Below are 18728 nucleotides of genomic sequence, written 5' to 3' on the forward strand. Positions count from 1 at the left end.
ATCTACATGGTAGAGAGCTGCCTTGACATTTTTTTAAAACTTTTTTTTTTTTCAGGGGTCTATTATATGACCCTTTGCTTTTAAGTGTTTTGGTTCTCTTCAAATGCTGAAACATAAACTCACCTGATGAGTGGTAGATGCATCTGCTTGAAGTAGTCATCACCAGAAGACTTCAAAGACTTCAGAATCTATAGTAAATTCTGTGCAGGTAATTGTGTAGGATCTCAGGAACTTCAGACCATTTGAAATATTAACAGAATGACAGTTTTGAATGAGCTGACTCCAGGCTGGAGAAAATTCAGTAATTATATTATTATTAATATGCCTTCAGAGAATACTTTTTGCTATCATACTGTTTACAGGCCAGGTATAAACTAGTTGATGAACTCATCATGAGAGCCTATAGACTGTAATAGACTCTTGCAGAATTATCCTTTATTAAAGAAAGTCTAGTACTGAATTCCAAATTGGTATGTGTTGCTGATAAAATACCAATTTCTAAGAAACCTTACGGATGTTTCTTGTAATTATCACCCCCAAATGCTGGACAAGTATTCTGCATGTTGTTTTGAACTCCTGCATTGTCTGTTGTGTTATCCTTTTTTTAACTTTTAAACTTTTTTTTTAATTGTTGCTACTAATGTTTGTTGCCACAGCCAAAATCACAATCTTTGATAAACTCCACGTCTTCGTCCTTTTTAAACACAGTAAGAAGTGATTAACAGCTATTCCTGTTCTTTCTCTAGTCTTCCTTTGTAGAGGAAGTAGAGAAGAGGATTGTAGAGAAGTTACTTTGTCAGCTGCTCCCTTTCTTCAGGTATTTTTGAAGAATCCTTTACAGATTGAAGTATGCACATTGAATAACCTTTTGTTTGTTTGTTTTTATTTTCCTTTTTGCTTTCCAATTATATGTGCACCTTGAACTAGTAGAAAATACTCTTACCAAAAAAAACTAAACCTTTAAATTAACCATGACTTAAGCTAAAATTATCAGTGCTGTACAGGAATAGGAGGCAAATGGGGGGGTAAACAAGAGGTAAGGGTACCTTCTATCTTTTTCCCCTACTTTGCTTGTTTAAAGGTTTAGTTCTTCTCAGCTTTTTGAATACAAGGTGCATAGTTACACAACTGCTTTTCTTTTTTTTTTTTCTATGGCGATCCCCTCTGGGGATTAACTACCATGTTCTTACGTTCTTTATCATGTATCAGTTAGATATTTTTTCTGTGTTCTCCAACTGTATTTGACATGCCATGACATACTAAACAATACATTCAAGGAGTGTTGGGTCTGCTAGGGTTTACTACATAGACCACGTAATTACATGGAGTGCAGAGCCTTTCTCTAAGTCTCTGCAGTCTCTTACTCACCTTCAGGCACTTCCAGCCTTAGAGAGAGATTTAGTCACTGAATTCCATCGTGAGATGAGGTAGTAAGCAAACTTAAAGATGATCACATCTGAATATCTATAGATTGGATATTTACTTTGATTAATGAAGGCTATAAAATACTTCTCCTTGTGTGTGGTAGTGAAAAAAACTTTTGCAGGCATGAACAATAATGCTGCCATTTGAACCCCAGTTCATTTCACACTTGTGGTTTGTGATGTTCCTCTTTAGCTATCTGTTTCTGTCCTAAGAAGTCACTGTCTTATTGAAAAGCTGTTAAAAGGTAAGATACATTTATATTTTCTTTAGAGAAGGGGTTGAGAGTCTGGGCTTCTAGTAAACTAGAGGAATGATCTCTAAACATTTTTGATCACATACTCTAGCAGTAAAAAGCCTTTGAGCTCTCAAACCCAGTATATTATTATGTATAAACTATATGCATGTACTACTGTACTAATATTCCATAAGTTATTAACCATACACTGAAACAGAATTTTAAAAAGCATGAGATGAAGAGAAAATAGAATTATTTTAACAATAGTGTTTTTTTTTTTTTAATTAATGCTACTAAATTGTTTTCTTCCTGCAACCCAGTGAATTGTCTTGTGCACTACTTTTTGAAGATCACTGAACTTGATTGTGACTTTTAGCAAAGAAAAGGTGAACACACCTATTCTTCTTTCTGTCAGCTATGCTGTAAAGTTGATAAACTCCTACACTAAGGGAGAGCAGAATCAGCAGGGTAAGCTGCTGTTGATACAGAAGTATTCTGGGAAATGTCACAACAAGGAAACATGCCTAAGCCTGTAAGAGTGTCTCTGAGAAGACAATCTGATAATTCATTTCAAACCTGGATATAGGATCATAGAACCACAGAATGACTGAGGCTGGAACGGACCTCTGGAGGTCATGTGGTCCAGCCCCCCATGCTCAAGGAGAGCTGCCTAGAGCTGATTGCCCAGGACCACTTCCAGATAGCTTCCGATAATCTCTGAGGATGGAGAAGCCACAATCTCTCTGGGCAACATGGGCAAGTGCTTGGTCACCCTCGCAGTAAAAAATTGCTTCTTGAAGTTAAAACAGAACTTCCTGTGTTTCTGTTTGTGCCCACTGCCTCTTGTCGTGTCACTGGGCACCACTGAACATCTTCTTTGCTCCCTCCCTTCAGATATTTATATACTTTGGTAAGATCCCTCCTGAGCCTTCTCTTCTCTAGGCTAAACAATTCCAGTCTAGGCTAAACAGTCTCATATATATTTATCTGTTATAATGATAACAGATGAAGTTCCTGTATTAACAAATTACACAATAAAAAGTATATTTTCTAGCAAAAGGAGTGGAGGCATTGGGTTTTGAAGCTGCATCTTGGAAGTGGGATGGCAAATCTTACAGCTGTGCTACTGTTGTGTATAAAGCTCTTCCTAAAGTAATATCTTATGTGTTGCAATAATTTGAAAAATAATGAAAAAGATAAATATTGAGGTGACTTTATTACTCTAACAGAATAAATGTTGTTGTCTGAGAAGGAAAAAAACCTAACAAATATAAATTCCATTGATTTGCATGGATGGACTCTTTAGTGAAATGGTGAAATTCCTGTTAGAGTGCTGTCCTTCATTATCACTTCCAGCTTACAACAGCAGCAAATTAATGTCTCTTTTCAGCAGCAGGTAATTTGTGGAAATACCCCCAGGTATTTTTAACAGTATGTGAACAAGGAAGTGTGAGTTATGAAGAGCTATGAAAACATAACAGCTGCTAAACAAAAAACAATGATAATTTGAGGGTTAGTGACAGTCAGTGTGTGTAAATGGAGCAACTAGCCAGCAGCAACCCAGAGGTGCATGTAGTGGAATGACTTAATGGTGTTTACATGACAAATTAGTGGTAAACTCCAGATTCTTTTTTTTTTGTTGTTGTTGTTTTGTTTTATTTTCAGTTTTTCTCTCTCTCTTTTTTTTTTTTTTTTTTTTTTTTTAATTGTGATTCCATGTTGTTGACAGAATGTGTTTGTGTGCTGTTTAGCCACAAACATTTCTGCAGTTCCTTCCAGCATTCAAGGAGCACCTGTGCAGGAAACTTTCTAGATTCCAAACAATGTTATAGTGGCTGAGTGGGAATTCTTACTGTGGAAAAAAATGCCACTTCCACAGGAAATTCCCAATCATCCATTCCCATGGCTGCCTTACCACACTTACTGCTTCACAGTCTTTATGGATGCTAATGAATGGTTGCTGTTCCAAATGTAACTTTTATTCAAATTACTGTTTTTTCAGCAGTCATAAATCAGTGTGCTGTCACTGGCAGGCACTTTTATATCCTGCAGCTAGTGGGCTTTGTCTCTGAGCAGCATTATACTGCTGCTGACCTTTAACACTTCTGTTAGCCATAGAATGATGCTAAACTTAGCTAATAACCTAGAAGAGACCAATATTGAGACACCACTTGGCTCTGTTTCAAGTTGCATTGCTTCTTGGCAGAACAAGAGTGTTTTAAAATCAGCATAGTCAGCAAGTCCTGCATTCACTTCTTAAGGAGACATTACTCAGTGATGGATGTCATACTGGGCTATGAACAAGAGTGTAGCCAGCAGGTGGAGGGAAGTGATTCTTTCTCTGTGTCTAGCTCTTCAGGGACTGCTGCTGGAGCACTGTGCCCAGTTTTGAGCTCCCTGGTACCAGAGAGACATTGACATATTGGAATGAGTCCACCAGAGGGAAAGCAGGAAGCTTAAAGGGCTGTAGAACATGATGTATGTGAGGAGGGACTGAGAGAATCAGCTGGGTTTGTTTAACCTTTAAGTTGAAGGCTAGGAGAGCTGGTGCTCCTTTCTAGAGCTCCCTAAGTGGGAGGGTATAGAAAAGAGTCAAAGTTTCCTCAGCGGTGTGCAGTGCAAGATCTAGGTGTTCAGGTTAAACTTAGGTAGAAGTAGGCATTATCCTGAATCATTTAACTTTCCAGTGTATAAAACAGGCTTTATATTTCCAGCTGAAATACTCACTTTTGTAAGCAAATAGTCAATTTTTATTGACTAGGAAAGGAGCTGTATTGAACAAATTTGTCTTTGTTGTACATCCTTGTTCAATCAATCTTGCCAGAAAGAAAAGTTTTACTGCATTTCTACTAGTGAAGTTGAAATGTGGTAGCCTGTTGTTGTCAAATGCGGTAAATATATTGATAGGGTCATGTAAGTTATTATGATAGGTAATAGTGAAAGGGAAAGTTAAAAAGTGAGTAATTCAGAGCAAGTCATGTTATATTTAAAGTGTTCTACAAACATTTAGTGTCGATGTGTAATCCTTTCATAGTTGAAAAATTAAGTATATTTATGAAGGAATCTGTGTTGTTTAGTTCATAGAATTTGGGGTAGTGATTTTCTGTTTTTCTGGTTTCTGTCCTTCTCCTACCTTCCCAGAGAACAGCATGTTAGGAACATGCTGTAAAATAGCACCATTTCTGCCTCCAAATAACTACTGCAACTCCCTGGTAATATGTTTGTTCTTTTTGCACTTACGTGGCTGAAATGAATGGGCTATAGTTCAAGTAGGGTTAGACTGCTAGTCCATATTTCATTTGAGTCTTTAATGGTCAGTTAAACTAATGGAATTATGGTGATTTATGTCAGCCAACAATCTAACCTTGTGTCTTCCTATTTCGTGGTGAAAGCACATGGCTTCAGCTGTGGAGCCTTGACTTGTTCCCTGTTTGGACAAATGGACAGAAAACATCAGAACATACAAATCTTGCAAGTTATAAGATAACTTGCTATAAAAAGTTAAGCTGTCATTATTGTAAATATACCATTCAGATTTTTTGAAAATTCTGCTTTTACAAAGTGGACTGTTTAATTTCTTCATATAAAAACTTTTTACCAAATGGATTCTGCAGTAATCAGCTGTACTTAGTCATGTTTTCTGGACATGTCCAATCTTACTCTGTTTTTCGGGTAATAAACTTTAATAAAAACAGATTTTTAAAGGATTCATTTTTGGCAGAATCTTCATCTTCTGACAGTAAAAATCCTACCAAAGGAAGAACATATTTAGGTTTCTCTGTGGTAGTTTACATTCTTTCATCTCCTTAATAAAGAAAATGGATCAACCATAATAAAATAAGAATTAATTTTTCAGTGTAATTTAAAATTTATCTTTTCTTGATTGATAGGTCCTGCTAGAATTTGGAATGGTTTCAAAATATTCCTTGTTCCACTCTTGTACTCTCCGGAGGGTTGGAAATAAAAAATATCTGCTTTGGGTATCATCAACATTAAGTCTCTGGTGTATAATGGCAGTTTGTTCTGTACTTTCAACTTTAACTAGTGCACTCGGTATCTCAGCTGTTTTTTATTATCTGTGCAAGTTGTTGCATGACAAAAGCAACTATGAGGAAAAAGAAACTTCACTGCCATTTACCTTATAGCACATCATAACTTGAGCAGTCTGTATTTACTCTTGCTTTAGTAAAGGCAAAGAGATATGGTGCAAGTATCAGTTACTTAAAGCAAAATGGAAACTTAGGGGCCCATCAAATTCTGTTTGTTTGTGCTGGTGTTACCAATGTGACTTGTGTTCAGTTTACATGTATGTATAACTTGCTTCTCAACATCTGCTTTATGTTAACTCTCCTTGTCCTCCTCACTGCAAACACACATTTACTAGCATTAAAAAAAATAATTTCTGACAAAGTGGGATTTTTAAAAAAATTTTTTTTTATATATATATATATATATATTTGTCATGGGCTTTCAACTGATTGATGTTTGAGTCTCTGATATTATGTATTATGACAAAGAGTATCATCTCACTCAGCAATTGAAGCAAGATATAAAAAAATTAAGACATTTTAAGGGTATTTTAAACTGAGTGAAAGAGAGCCTTCAATTGGTCCACGAGCTGTACATACATATACATACTAGTGGTTAAGGCATAAAGGAAGCCTGTGAAAGTCAGATACAGATGCATCTATCTTATAGCTTGTACCAGCTGATGAATGTAATGTTGTTTCCATGTCCTATGTGTTGCAGAATGCTTGGGCGTATTCATAATGGTGCTACCTCTAGCGCTGGAAACTTATGGATTACTGTTCTCTGGTTAACTATAAACAAAGAAACATACTATTGTCTTTGGAGAACTCTATCATCAGCTCTGCTCCCACTTTGGTGAGAATTTTGGTGGGAAGTTTTTAAGCACTACTTCTCTAAACAATAGTTCAAGGCTGTATTTCTGCCACGAGCAGCCCAACAAGGAGGAATTTTAAAATGTCTGTTGTGATGCTTTGCTGTAACTGAAAAACAGCTAACATTTTTTCTCATGAAAGCTTTTAATTATCTTTTTATTATTAGATTAGTTTTTTATTTATACCCTAAAGAAAATCAAATATAAACTCATTACACTTTCCTTCAAGTTTTGCTTTACTGTCCATTTTCCTGAAGTCAAAAAAGTGATTGAGTTATTTTTCTGTCAGTTTCCATATAAAGCCTTGTTCCTCAGTCTCTGTTTATTCTGTAGAGCTCCCATGACACAAAGAAGATCAAAAAGGTGTTTTAATTGATCAGTTATGGTTTCTTTCCCATGAAGAATCCAGACTGATAAAAATCTGGCTAGCAACATAAAAGATCTTGTATACTCTTCAGTTTTTTTGTTCTCACTTTTTTTTTTGTTTATTTTTTTTTGAGATTACTTTGGTAAACTGCATTCAGTTTATTTCAGCTTGCATGGTTTATAATTAATATTCTTTCAGTTTCATATGAGATTTAGAAGAGATTGTTAAATGTCTAGTGTGAAGAAGCTGTAATCAGATGTCCTCTTGAAACTGAGGTATCAACAAGTTTTTGTTCCCAGCTGTCCATTCTGTCCTTCCATGAAGGTACAACATACAGTGAAGTTTTAGTTTAAAGAGCTTTCATCAAGGTGCACCAGGCTGGAGTTGAACCTAGTGGAGATGATCTTTGATTTGGTATGCTGGCTTCATGTAATGTCAGATTCTTCCTGAACTAATAGAATTTCTTTAGGAGATCTTGCCATGTTAATTCATGATTCTATGATTCTATGTTCTTTTTTTACTACCAATTAAAATTCAAAGGTGAATTTTGCATCACTCCTACTCTGAGGTCCTGGAGACATGTTGGCTTTATGTTACATCTTCTCAAGAAAAAGCATCTGTAGTTATCACTTGCCATTATAAGATTTATGCAGTTTCTTGCTGCTGTATCTCTTAAAGGCACAATTGATTCATACAAGGAAAGTCAAATACACCTCTTCAAGTGAATTACCAGCACACCTTTCCTTAAGAGTTAAAAATGTATCCTTTTAGGTTTATTTTTGGATAAATCAGATTTGAACTATGCAGCAGTTTGTTATACGCTCAGGAAAACTGAATGTTAAGTTTGTGTTTGTTATGGATGTTTTCTGCATCCCCTGTGCTGGATGGAATAAAATGGTTGAAAGCCATGCATACAAATATGTACCATTAGTAGTGGCTTGTGGAAAATCTGTGTTGTGAAGGCCAGTGTATTTATGCTTGGATTGTAGCAGTTTGGAGTTAAAAGTCTGGTTTTGGGGGAGGACTAGCTGGTAGTCAGAATACTTGACGAAATCTTTTGATTATATATATGAGCTCACTGTAAGCAAACTGACGGTGCTTGGGTTCATTTAAATGCTCTTGTGGTTAAAGTACCTACATCGTCCTTCAAAAATACCATAAAGGAAGATTACAAAACTGATTATTTTGGTCCAGTATGTACAAATAATGACTTCTTTTCAAAACCTGTGGCCGCAAAGATGCATTAGTATAAACTCTGTGGTGAACGAGCAGACAGCAGTGTGTCGAACTCAGTTCATAACAGTTTACAGCTAGTGTCTTAGACATTAACCTTTTCATTGCTTAGTACAGCATTAGAGCCCCACCTGTAAACAAACTTTTTATTCAGATGAACTTTTAAAATGTTGCTCATTAAGATACCCATCCAATAAATGCAATTAAGAATCTGAGTGTATTTTTAATTCTGGTAAATTCTGGTAGTGTTAGGGGAAAAGTGGCCAGTTTTAGCTTCGATAGCAATTTCTGCATTGCATGGACAGTTCAAGCAGGTCACAGTGGTAGAAATTGCTACATTATCAAGATTACCAGGAGAAAAATAACCCCTTGTCTTCTACAAGGGGAGTAGAAATGTCTGGCTTGTGTTAGACTACCCCTCTTTTTCTGTTCTTCAGGAAAGCTAAGCTTGGAGAGAAAAGTCTTCAGTGCTGGTGAGCAGCCTGCAAAATAAGCAATCACATCCATTGATACAGCTTCAGAAAGTTATTTCAGCTTTCTCTGAAGAGAAGATGATTTGAAGTTTCCAGATGGAGTGAAGAATCCTTCTTTACAGCACTGTGATACAAGTAGCCTGAAGAATGTCTGATTTTATTCACTTGGGATCCTTGAACTGTCTTGCATAGATAGCATCATTAAGTAGTAATACAGAAACAAATACATGTGGCTTTCCTATAAAGTACACAACTATCATGGCAGATCATTGATGTTTAATTATTGCAATCTCTCAGGAATAAGGCTTTTATTATCTGGAAACTTGTTCCTCGTCATAAGATAGAACCATGAAGGTGGTTAAGGAACTGAAGCATCTTACATATTAGGAGAGGCTGAGAGAGCTGGTACTGTTCAGCCTGGAGAAGAACTTATGGACAATCTTATCAATGTTTAGAAACATTTGATGGGATGGAATGTAGAAGGAGCCAGACTGTTCTCAGTAGTGCCTGCTGACAGGATGAGAGCACAAATTAAAAAAACATGAAATTCTATTTGAATGCAAGAGGAGATGCTGTAGAACACTGGTCACACACTGACATGGGTTGCCCAGAGTGGATACAAAAAAACAGACTGGTGTCCTGTGCAATCTGCTGTAGGGGACTCTGCCTGAGCTGGGGGATTGGACTAGATGGTCTTGAGAGGTCTTGTCCAGCCTCAATGATTATGTGATTTTGTGAATAGGCCAAAAGTTGTGTGGTGCCATATTTTTTCAAAAGGACTCTTTAAATAAACTAGATCTTGGGCCTCAAGTATTTTTGGACCAAAATAATTCTTGTTGCATTCCAAAGAGGAGCATTGTCCAAAGGGAAGAATCTGGTTTTGGCACTTTTTCCAAACCTGTGTGTTTCTTTGTGTCTTTGAATTTTTTCTGCATTTAATACAGGTAGTGCTATCTATTAGTCAGGTTCCCTGTTAGATTACAGTATATAATATATATATATTGTTCCTTATGTATCTTTATTCTTTTTATTTTATTTTATTTTATTTTATTTTATTTTATTTTATTTTATTTTATTTTATTTTATTTTATTTTATTTTATTTTATTTTATTTTATTTTATTTTATTCCTTCAATTTTGGCATAGTAAAAAATAAAAATGGAGCAATTAATCTTTTTCCTGAAACTAGGGGGAAAAGAGTAATTTGTCCTTGTCTTTAGTACTTCAAGCAGGTTGTCAGGAAAATTGGCTAAGCTTGCATGCATGTATGTTTTCCATAGCTTGCATCTGGTACTTAAAACTACTTTCCCTGTCATTGTACACCTGTTGTGGGCTTTGCTGTGTTCAGTGCCTTTAAATGAGTCATAAAACTCTCTTCTGTATTGTCAGCAATGCTTTTGCTGGCCCAAATATCTGGAGCTGCCTGCCTATATTAAGGAACAAGAATCAGATATGTGAGGATTGCAGGAATGTAAATTGGGACAAGGATCACTTAGGCTTAACTGATCCTGGGAATGCGATGACAAATATTTGAAGGAAAGGAATTCTTCCTGCTATGAGTGATGGAGAAGGAAAAAACACTATGCTGCTGCTCTGGTCTTTGCACGGAATGTCTAAAATCAGAAACTGTACTCCCAATGGAAAGAGATGGTGCTTGGTGATATGAGTTTGAGGCATCTGGATAGGACTGCCTGAGAAAGGGCACTTGCACGTATTGAGGAGTGAGAAAATTGTGGCTTAGTGTTCTCCGGTAGTTTCAGATCTCTCTGATGGTTATCAGTTGAGAAAAGTCATGGGGCTCAGTAGATCACTCTTTTTCTTGCCACTATAGCATCAGCCTTTGTGGTGCTAGTGCAAGAAAGCCTGAAGCATTTCATCCTCTCCACATGTCCAGGGCATGTGAGACAGACCTTTGAGACTTCAATTCTGCACCTCAGTGGTGGAGTCCACCTGAGAAAGTGAGAAAGATAATCACCAGACAGGCTATCTGTTCTCCTGAGGAAAAAAAAAAACAACTTCAATGTTTAGAGTGTGTTGGCTTTTTTGGCCCAGTCTGTTTTGAACCCATTAGTCCAGTTAAACCAGATTTGGCATGGGAGCAATCTCCTCAACACCACAGAGATGTGATTTTTATGAAAATCAGTGGCAGGTTTTAGAATGAGAATCCCACACTTGTGTCCCACTGAAGGAAGAGCTGCACTCTGCTCTCAGTAGGCAAGCTTGCAGGCTAGTCTGCATGCACATGATGGTTGAGTAGGGTACATGTGGCAGTCACAGCAACTAGTGCTTCTTGTCTAGGTATCATGGGAGGGTGCTGTATCTGTTTGGAAAGGGGTACAAAATGTAGGGAAGTTGTACACACTGAAAGAAAAAGGCTTTTTCATTTCAACTCTCAGAGGAACGTCTTGTGAAAACTGTGTTTGCTATTTGCCAACAGAAGCATGAGGCAGACTGCTAGGGGATTTCTCATCATCAGAATACGAATGCCGTTCCCTACTCTGTCCCAGTAAGAGCTCTTCCTGCTGCCTCAGCTTGCACTGTGGCAGTGGAAGAGTTTTACATTGTGCGGTTTCTATGTAATTTCTTCCCTTTAGGATGTTACAGGTCTAGAAGGATTACTTTGATATCAGTCTTGAGCTTGAGCACCTGCATTTTCTTTCCAGTCACAGACCGAAGAGCTAGCCAGAGAAACCTTCAGCTTTCATCAGTGCTCTCAAAATTCACAAGATAGCATCCTGACATATTTCAGTATTCAAGAAAGCATTTCCTCTTGTATCAGGTAGCTATATACTTCTCACTGATTGAAAAGGTTACTGCATTTCTTCTACTCTTTTAACGTGCACATCTTCCAATGCAGACAGGGAAACTTTATATCCCAGGGATTTATAGATCGGTGTTTCAATAAAGAAAACTACGATGAAATGTACCTCAGAGGAACTTTTCTGAACCTGTTGTAGAATATGCTGGTAGTACGGGCTCAGCACAGGGACGTGCTTACTTCGGTCCTTGTTCAGATGAGTGTCACAGCCTGTATTTGTGATACCCTGTTGCACACCGGTGTGTGTGTAACATATATCTCTCAGGAAGGTGTGCAAGGGGAAGCTGCACTGGCTCTTTTGCTGGCGATCAGCACAGAACAACCCAACCGCTGATTCCCTGGCCAGCTTGCCGGGACATTTTTATAATTCTTGCGCTGTGTTGTTGGAGATCTCCAATTAGCCTCCAACCGGAGCTCGCAGCTTGTGTGCGAAACAGGCAGCTGCTGGCACGCAACCTTCCCTGAAGTTGTTTCCTTTCCTTTTTCCTGAGATTTAGCGAAGGGGGGGAAGGGGTTGGAGTCACATGGATACAAAGCTTTTGATTAATGTCCAAGTCTGTGCTGCGGCGGCGGCTTTCCAACCTCCCAGCTCACAGGGCGAGCTGGGAACCAGTGACCGCTCGCTTCCTCAGGGCCGCGTCCCCTTCCTGACGGGAAAGCGGAGCCCGCTGGAGGGAGGGGGGGGCCGCTCGCCTCCGGACCTCGGCAGGAGCCGGGTGAGCCGGGGCAGAGGCTGCTCGGCGGCAGGGCACCCGTGCGGCTCCGGGCCCGCTATGTAACCCAGCGGGCTCTTTTGTTGTCCTTGTCCGCAGCGCCGGGCCGCTCACGCCTCAGCGGGGCCGCGGGCAGCGCTCCGCCGCGCCGCGCACCATGACGGAGGAGAGCAGAGGGGAAGGCAAGGGGGAGAGCGGCAAGGACTTGGAAAAGCAGCTTCGCCTCCGCGTCTGCGTCCTCAACGAGCTGCTCAAGACCGAGCGGGACTATGTGGGCACGCTGGAGTTCCTGGTGTCGGTGAGCGGCTCGGCACAGCACGGCTCGGCACGGCATCCCAGCGAGCCGGGCTGCGGGGCTGGGGAAGGGGCGCCGTGCCCGGGGAGCCCTCCCCAAGGGTCGCGCTGCAGCGAGGGGCACCCCGCAGGGCTGGGCAGGAGGGGCAGCGGCCCCTCGGGGTGCTGGGGAGGGGGGCAGACCCTGAAGGGCGGCGGGGCGAGGGGGAGGAGCGCTGAGGGGGGCTGGTGTGGGTCATCTGGGGGGGCTGGGGCCACCTGGGGAGGTTGGGGCCACCTGGGAGGCTGGGCTCTGCTGTGGGTGCTGGGGTCGCCTGGGGAGTCTGACCCCGGCCAGAGCTGTGCTGCAGCGGGCGAGCCTCCTTCCACACCTGACTGGCACTGTGGGTGGGATTACCCGTGCCAGGTAACACCCTAATCCCTGATAAAAAAGGCAGGAGGGTGCTCTCTTTGGTAAAGCCAGAGGAACAGCTCTTATTAAGCACAGCTGTGCCGTGCTTCGTTTGCACGAGGTGTCGGTAGCATCGCTCTAGGACCCCGATGAGATAAGCGCGTCCAGCTCGTCTGCTTGATTTTGCTGAGGATCTTTCACAGGAGCCCCCATGTATTTTTCTCTCCTCCCTTGTGCCATTGAAGAGGGGAAATCCTTCAAACTGCAAACTTCCTGCTTTGCTGCTTTGAGATCTGTGAACTTTCTGCTTATTATCATGAAAGAGGAAATTCTCAACTTGGCTGTGACAGGGAGAATAAAAGCACAGACACGGGAGTGAAATAAGATCTACAGAGTAGCTTATTTTCTCCATATGTTTATCCTCAGCAGAACCTTGAAAAATGGTAAATGGTCCAATGTGTTTTCAGTTTCTAAAAAATATTTGATGTATACTTGAGAAGGTGGCTGTGTGAGTGCCTTTTACTTTGTTTCCATTTAACAATCACATTTTACTTACTGTAAAAAAAAAAAAAAAAGGAATATGCTTCAATATTTCATCTGAAGCCTCAAATTTGGTGTATTTCAGATTCTTAGGTCTCTTTAACAAGTTTAAAGAATTTGTATTGTCTTTAATTTTGGGCCCCACAGTTTCAGACATAACGGGTACTGATGTTCAAGCACTTAGTGCTCCTTCTGAAGAGCAGACTGTGCAGACTTCAAGTTGCATACAAGTAATGAATTCAGTAATTAGTCTTGCAGAAATAGGATTGAGATGATCTAAATAAATCACGTGGAGAAAGGGAGGAGCACTGGAGTTAAATGCCTGGTTCTAGGTCAAATTTTACGTATTCATTAATGTCTGTGAACAATGTTTAAGTAATAGCTCAGAGATCTAAACCCTTCACAGGGAAATGTCATGCTTTTTAATTGTGCCTTGTCCTTGGTTTGAGGAGACAACTTGGGAACTTTTCCTTGGCCTGTCTGCTAGGACTGCTGTTGGGAGTGGCTGTGGTGGTGGATTTTATGAGGAGGATGGCTCTGGACTAGTGCCAGTATGGAGACGAATCGCATTTATTACATATCAGCATTGCGCTTGTTCCTGTGGCTACTTCTTGATCTGGAGGCTGCATCTTCTCAGCATGAGGTTGTCTTAGGGCACAAAGTCTGAGTTTGTTTTGGATGAAAGTGAACTGCAAATTTTTCTCTTAGAGCATATCTGGATGGGGCAACGGTGTGGGGTCCCAGCACTGATTTTCTCTGTCCAAACCCTATCCTGTTTTGCAGGATTCCTTGTTAAATTAGAGACAGCCTAAGATGCTGAAATTATTATGAAAGTTAAGAGTTAGGCTTCCAGGTCTCATTGACACTGTCAGTGGAGCTAATTTTGGTAGAAACTGGGTTTCCTTTATGAATGGAAAGCTGGAGCCATTTGTAGTCTTTTTAACAGTTTACATGGAGTACATGCAGTTTTCACTGAAGTTTATAGGAACAGGGTATTAACTTAGATAAATGAAACAAACCGTGGTTTCAGGACTAGAGCTTATGTCTTCTGTGGAGTTACAGGATGCCATGTTTTATGATGTATGGTTCCTTTGGAAAGGTACACTAGCGTTTGTGTGGACAAGAGCTAACTTTTCACCAGTTTGGACTGAACCTTTCATCTTGTGCTCATGCCCCACTGTAGAAGCAGTTAATATTAAGAGACAAAAATTCAGGTTTCTTCCATCAGTCATTCTTGTGTAGGACAGGGACGGTACTTAAGTGGGATTTGTGTGGAAGTATAATGTTCATATCATACTTAACTCTCTTTCTTGAGTACTTTGTGCATCTTGTGGAGTGAATTGATAGCATCCCCTAGCCATTTGGCTGAGGCAAAACTAAGTTATCACAATGGGTAGTATGTAACATAAACAGGTGTGGAAGTGAAGTGTAAGCCTGATTTAACTGAGTGGTGGGAGGAGGAGACCCCTGTTGCTGATGTGATCATGTTGGTGAAATGGTGTTTTACCTGCTACAGCCTATGGCTGGCTGGAGAATGAGATTATAAGGAGGATGTGACTTTGCCAGTGTGTATCTACGTGGGAAATGCTTTGCTGGTTTCCCTGCATGGGAGCCATGCCTATTATGTGTTAGAATTATTTAGGTTCTTCACTTTATGTTGGAATTAAAGTGCGTCTCACCAAGGACAAATTTCTCACTGGTAATTTAAAGTGTTTTTGTTCTCCTGCTCCTCTGTGACTCCTCTTTCTTCAATTATCATCAGTGCGGTGAGAAGTAGCTTGGTTTGTGTATTCTGTCAGAGCTCTACAAGGCTATTAAATGCAAAGCAGATTTAATAGGTTCATTATTTGATTAAATAGATGTACCTGAGTAGTTGTTCCCATATGAGTTCATTCCCCTATTCTTCTTGCCTTTGCACTGTGTAAAGACAATGTATTGTTTTTAATCTGGTATCATCACAGATCACATCTGCATGGAAAGGTCTGGTTGTGTTAGCATTACTCTTTCAGATCTCCTGAATCTTCCAGTAATAAACTATGGTAGCACAGTATGTTGAGATATAATAATACAGAGCAACAACAATTCTGTGCCAATCTCAGTGAGGTATATAAACGTACATGAGGTGGATAAACATAAGCCCACCAGTAGTCTCAGCAATGTCAGAGGGAGTAGGCACAGGAAATTATGAAGAAAGGCTTGAATTTTTCCTTACAACACTTGGAGCTTCATTTCAATACTAGAGTTTTTGTTCTTGTTGGCATTTAGTGTTTCTTAAAATAATTCAATCTACTGATAGAAGAACTTGCCTAAGGAACTAAAATATTTCCAAAAATCATATCTACAGATAGAGTTCACTGTGAGCTACAACATGAGGTTACTTTTTCAAAGTTGGTTCTTTACTGGCTAAATCAGCTGTTGGGATTTTTCTGCTGCTGGGCCGTACTTCTCGGGTGATCATGTTATTTTACAAGAAAGCAAGCTGTGTTTTCCAGTGGAATAGAAGCTGTACTTGCAGGAGTAAGAGGAGAATCTTTTTTCACCAAAATGTTCTTGCTGGAAGGAAGTGAAGGCAACAGTTGGTGAATACTTGCTCTCTCTAAAATAATTACGTGTTATCCAACTGTGTAACTGAGTAATTAATACTATATTGAGTATTCATGGTAAAGATGCTATTTATTTTTTTCTTTTGTGATTTATCAGTATATACCTTATTTATTTCATTCTTTCCAGGAAATGAAAAAGTGTATATATTTGATGTGCTCTGTGTAAGCATGGTGAAAATTTCCTGTTTTTCTCTAGAAGTAGCATGATTAACTAGTTAGGGTAGAACTAAGTAAACTTTTCCAAGATTCTCATTGGTCCTGCATTTTATGCTGAGAAATGCACTTGACTTTTTAATGGATGTTTAATCTTTCTTTTTTAATTAGCTTAATGTGTTCTTGCAAGGTTTCATTTGCTTTATAAATCAGGGTACTCATCTGAACGCTCAATGTACTAGTAGTAAAGAGACTGGTAAAACTGGGAGTAGTTAATAGTAAAAAGAGTTTCAGGATAGTGGTTGGCTTAATTTGTCACTTTCTGACTTGGTTTAAAGCTTAGTTATGTTTTTGCATCATGCTGATGTTTGGCCAGAAAAGGCAAATGAAGCCACAAAGAGCTTTAGGAGGCAGGTACGCTGCAGTGATACAGGCTAGATACAATAGTAGGTAAAAAAAATAATAATAATAAAATATATATATATATATATATATATATACACACATACACTTAAGGAAAGAAATTTTATTTTAGAATAGAAATTGGACGTGTAATAGATCTGCTGCATTTGGTACTTCAGGGGATAGCTGTGGAAGTAGTTTATTTTTATTTGTCAGAGATTGTTTTTCTGCTGCAGTTCTGTGTTCTGACAAATTTGACGTTGATGGGAATAGAAGCAGATGTTAGCACTCGCCTGAGCCTTCCAAACCCCCATGGCCGAAGCCGGGGCGAATTGTTAGATCCTGAGGCAGCTGGAAGGAAAAGACAGCCAGTTTATTATGTAGAATATAGTATGGTTTATAGAGTCTCTTCTGTGAATAAACATACATTTCTGCCTGTTAACTCTCAAATCCAAGTTCAGTTCCATTAGATTCTACTGTATCATCTTCTCTTCTCCCTTCCGCTTTACTAAAGTTTAAAAAAAAAAAAAAAAAAAAAAAGGCTCAGTTTGCTGTAAATGTGTGCTCTGTTAAGGCAAGCAGAATCTTTGCTTTTCAATGGGCATAAATAAATGTTTATAAGGTTTATTGCCCAACCTTCTCAGTGGCTGTGTGACTCCTCGTGTCCTGTATTTCCCTGCCACCCTGCACCCTTCCTTTCTTTTGGCTCATTGTGGTGGTTGTGCAGACTAATTAGTTGGACAAGTGATTAATTGAGACTCCAGGTGAACTTTAGTCATATCCAGTGTTACCACTCCAGATCAGCAATAGATGATTTGTGTCCTAGATTGAAATTCCTCAAGTGGTTATGCTGGATGATCCAATTAGGTGTTGGGCCTTCCACAGAAGAACTGTTTTTAAATGAACTTTTATGGCTGTAGTCTGATACAACAACGTGTATGTGTCATTGTGTATGAATATATGTTATACAGGTTATTTATGTTATATATATCTCAATTACAGTAATGATTAGTGACTTCTTAATGGTTTGCATAATTACATTTGTAAAAGGGATTTAAATGAATGGAAGGGAAGGGTTTCAGCTGGCTGCATTTTTTGATAAGCTTCTGTGATTTCCTTTCTCTTCAGGAAAAGAAAAGCAACATTCTATGGCAACTTCATCATAAAAAGTCAAAAGGAAGTGCAAACACAATTACCATAGAAAGCCAATATCTTTTCTATTCACTTCCAATTTCTGCTGTTTTTAACTTGCTTAAGCATTACAAGAAAAAAAAAAGGATATGGTATTCTATTCTTTTTTGGCTTGGTTGGCTATATCAATGGCACCACCTGTGGTCTTTATCAGAGTAAGGGTAACTACTTAAAAGCTGTTTATTTCTTTGTAAACCCCATCCCCAACATCAAACGCTCGCTTTGTAGAGTGAGAAAAAGAGAGCAAGAAAAGATTATTTATGTCTCTACTAGCTGAGCATAGAACCTTGCGTAGGCAAAATGGCAAAAGCCAGACATTTTTAAGAAAGATTTTCAAGCATGTGTTTTATCTTGTTTGGAAGTGTAGGGAATTATACAGCACTATTGATGGGTATTTCATACTTTTCAATGAATTTCCCCTTACTGCTCTCAGATGTACTTGGACTGTATTTTGAAAAGCTGCTTTTTAAGGAAAAGTTTATATTTATTTATTTGTTTTTAATCTGTTCAGTGCAAAATGTAAATACAGAAAAGAGAAATCTTTGTTTCATAGCATTTAATTAGCTCTTCTCTTTGTAAGACTTATTGTAAGATGTAGCATGCTGAAGAGGACAATATTTACACAATAAATATTTATATTTACACATCTGTATTTATAAATATTGTATTTGTAGTGTTCCCTTTATTCCTTTGCTCTGTGTTATATCTCAGTCCTGACTCTCCTGGTCCATAAATTGCACAAGATTGTAATGTGAGCTACTAACTTAGAAGAGACTATTTGGAGGGACCATCAATTGATACATCCAGACTAAGTTACTATATGCTGCCTCATCCTGTTGAATGGTATCCTGTTTGGAGTGATTTTGAATATTTATGGAGACATATTTTTCAAACCTCTTCAGAAGCAATTTTTGTCACCATTTTGAAACAGCAAGTGCTTTGAAACTATGCATTCCAGGGTTAGTATTTTTTGGTAGGATTAGCATGAAGA

The 18728-nt window shown here is 39.0% G+C and overlaps 1 protein-coding gene across 2 annotated transcripts in view; it reads left to right on the forward strand.

Moving 5' to 3' along the window:
- Positions 1 to 12025: 12025 nt before the first annotated feature.
- PREX2 (phosphatidylinositol-3,4,5-trisphosphate dependent Rac exchange factor 2) overlaps positions 12026 to 18728 on the forward strand; it is a 181402-nt gene continuing 174699 nt past the window's right edge. Inside the window, exons 1-2 of one of the 2 annotated variants that reach the window (XM_082755020.1) lie at positions 12026 to 12166; positions 12263 to 12461. In XM_082755020.1, coding sequence (XP_082611146.1) covers positions 12321 to 12461 — 141 coding nt within the window. In that variant the 5' untranslated portion in view covers positions 12026 to 12166; positions 12263 to 12320. The other variant, XM_082755019.1, reaches the window with a different exon arrangement.

The sequence above is a fragment of the Aythya marila genome, assembly GCF_965140915.1.
Source record: "Aythya marila genome assembly, chromosome: 2".
Taxonomy (NCBI): Eukaryota; Metazoa; Chordata; class Aves; order Anseriformes; family Anatidae; genus Aythya; species Aythya marila.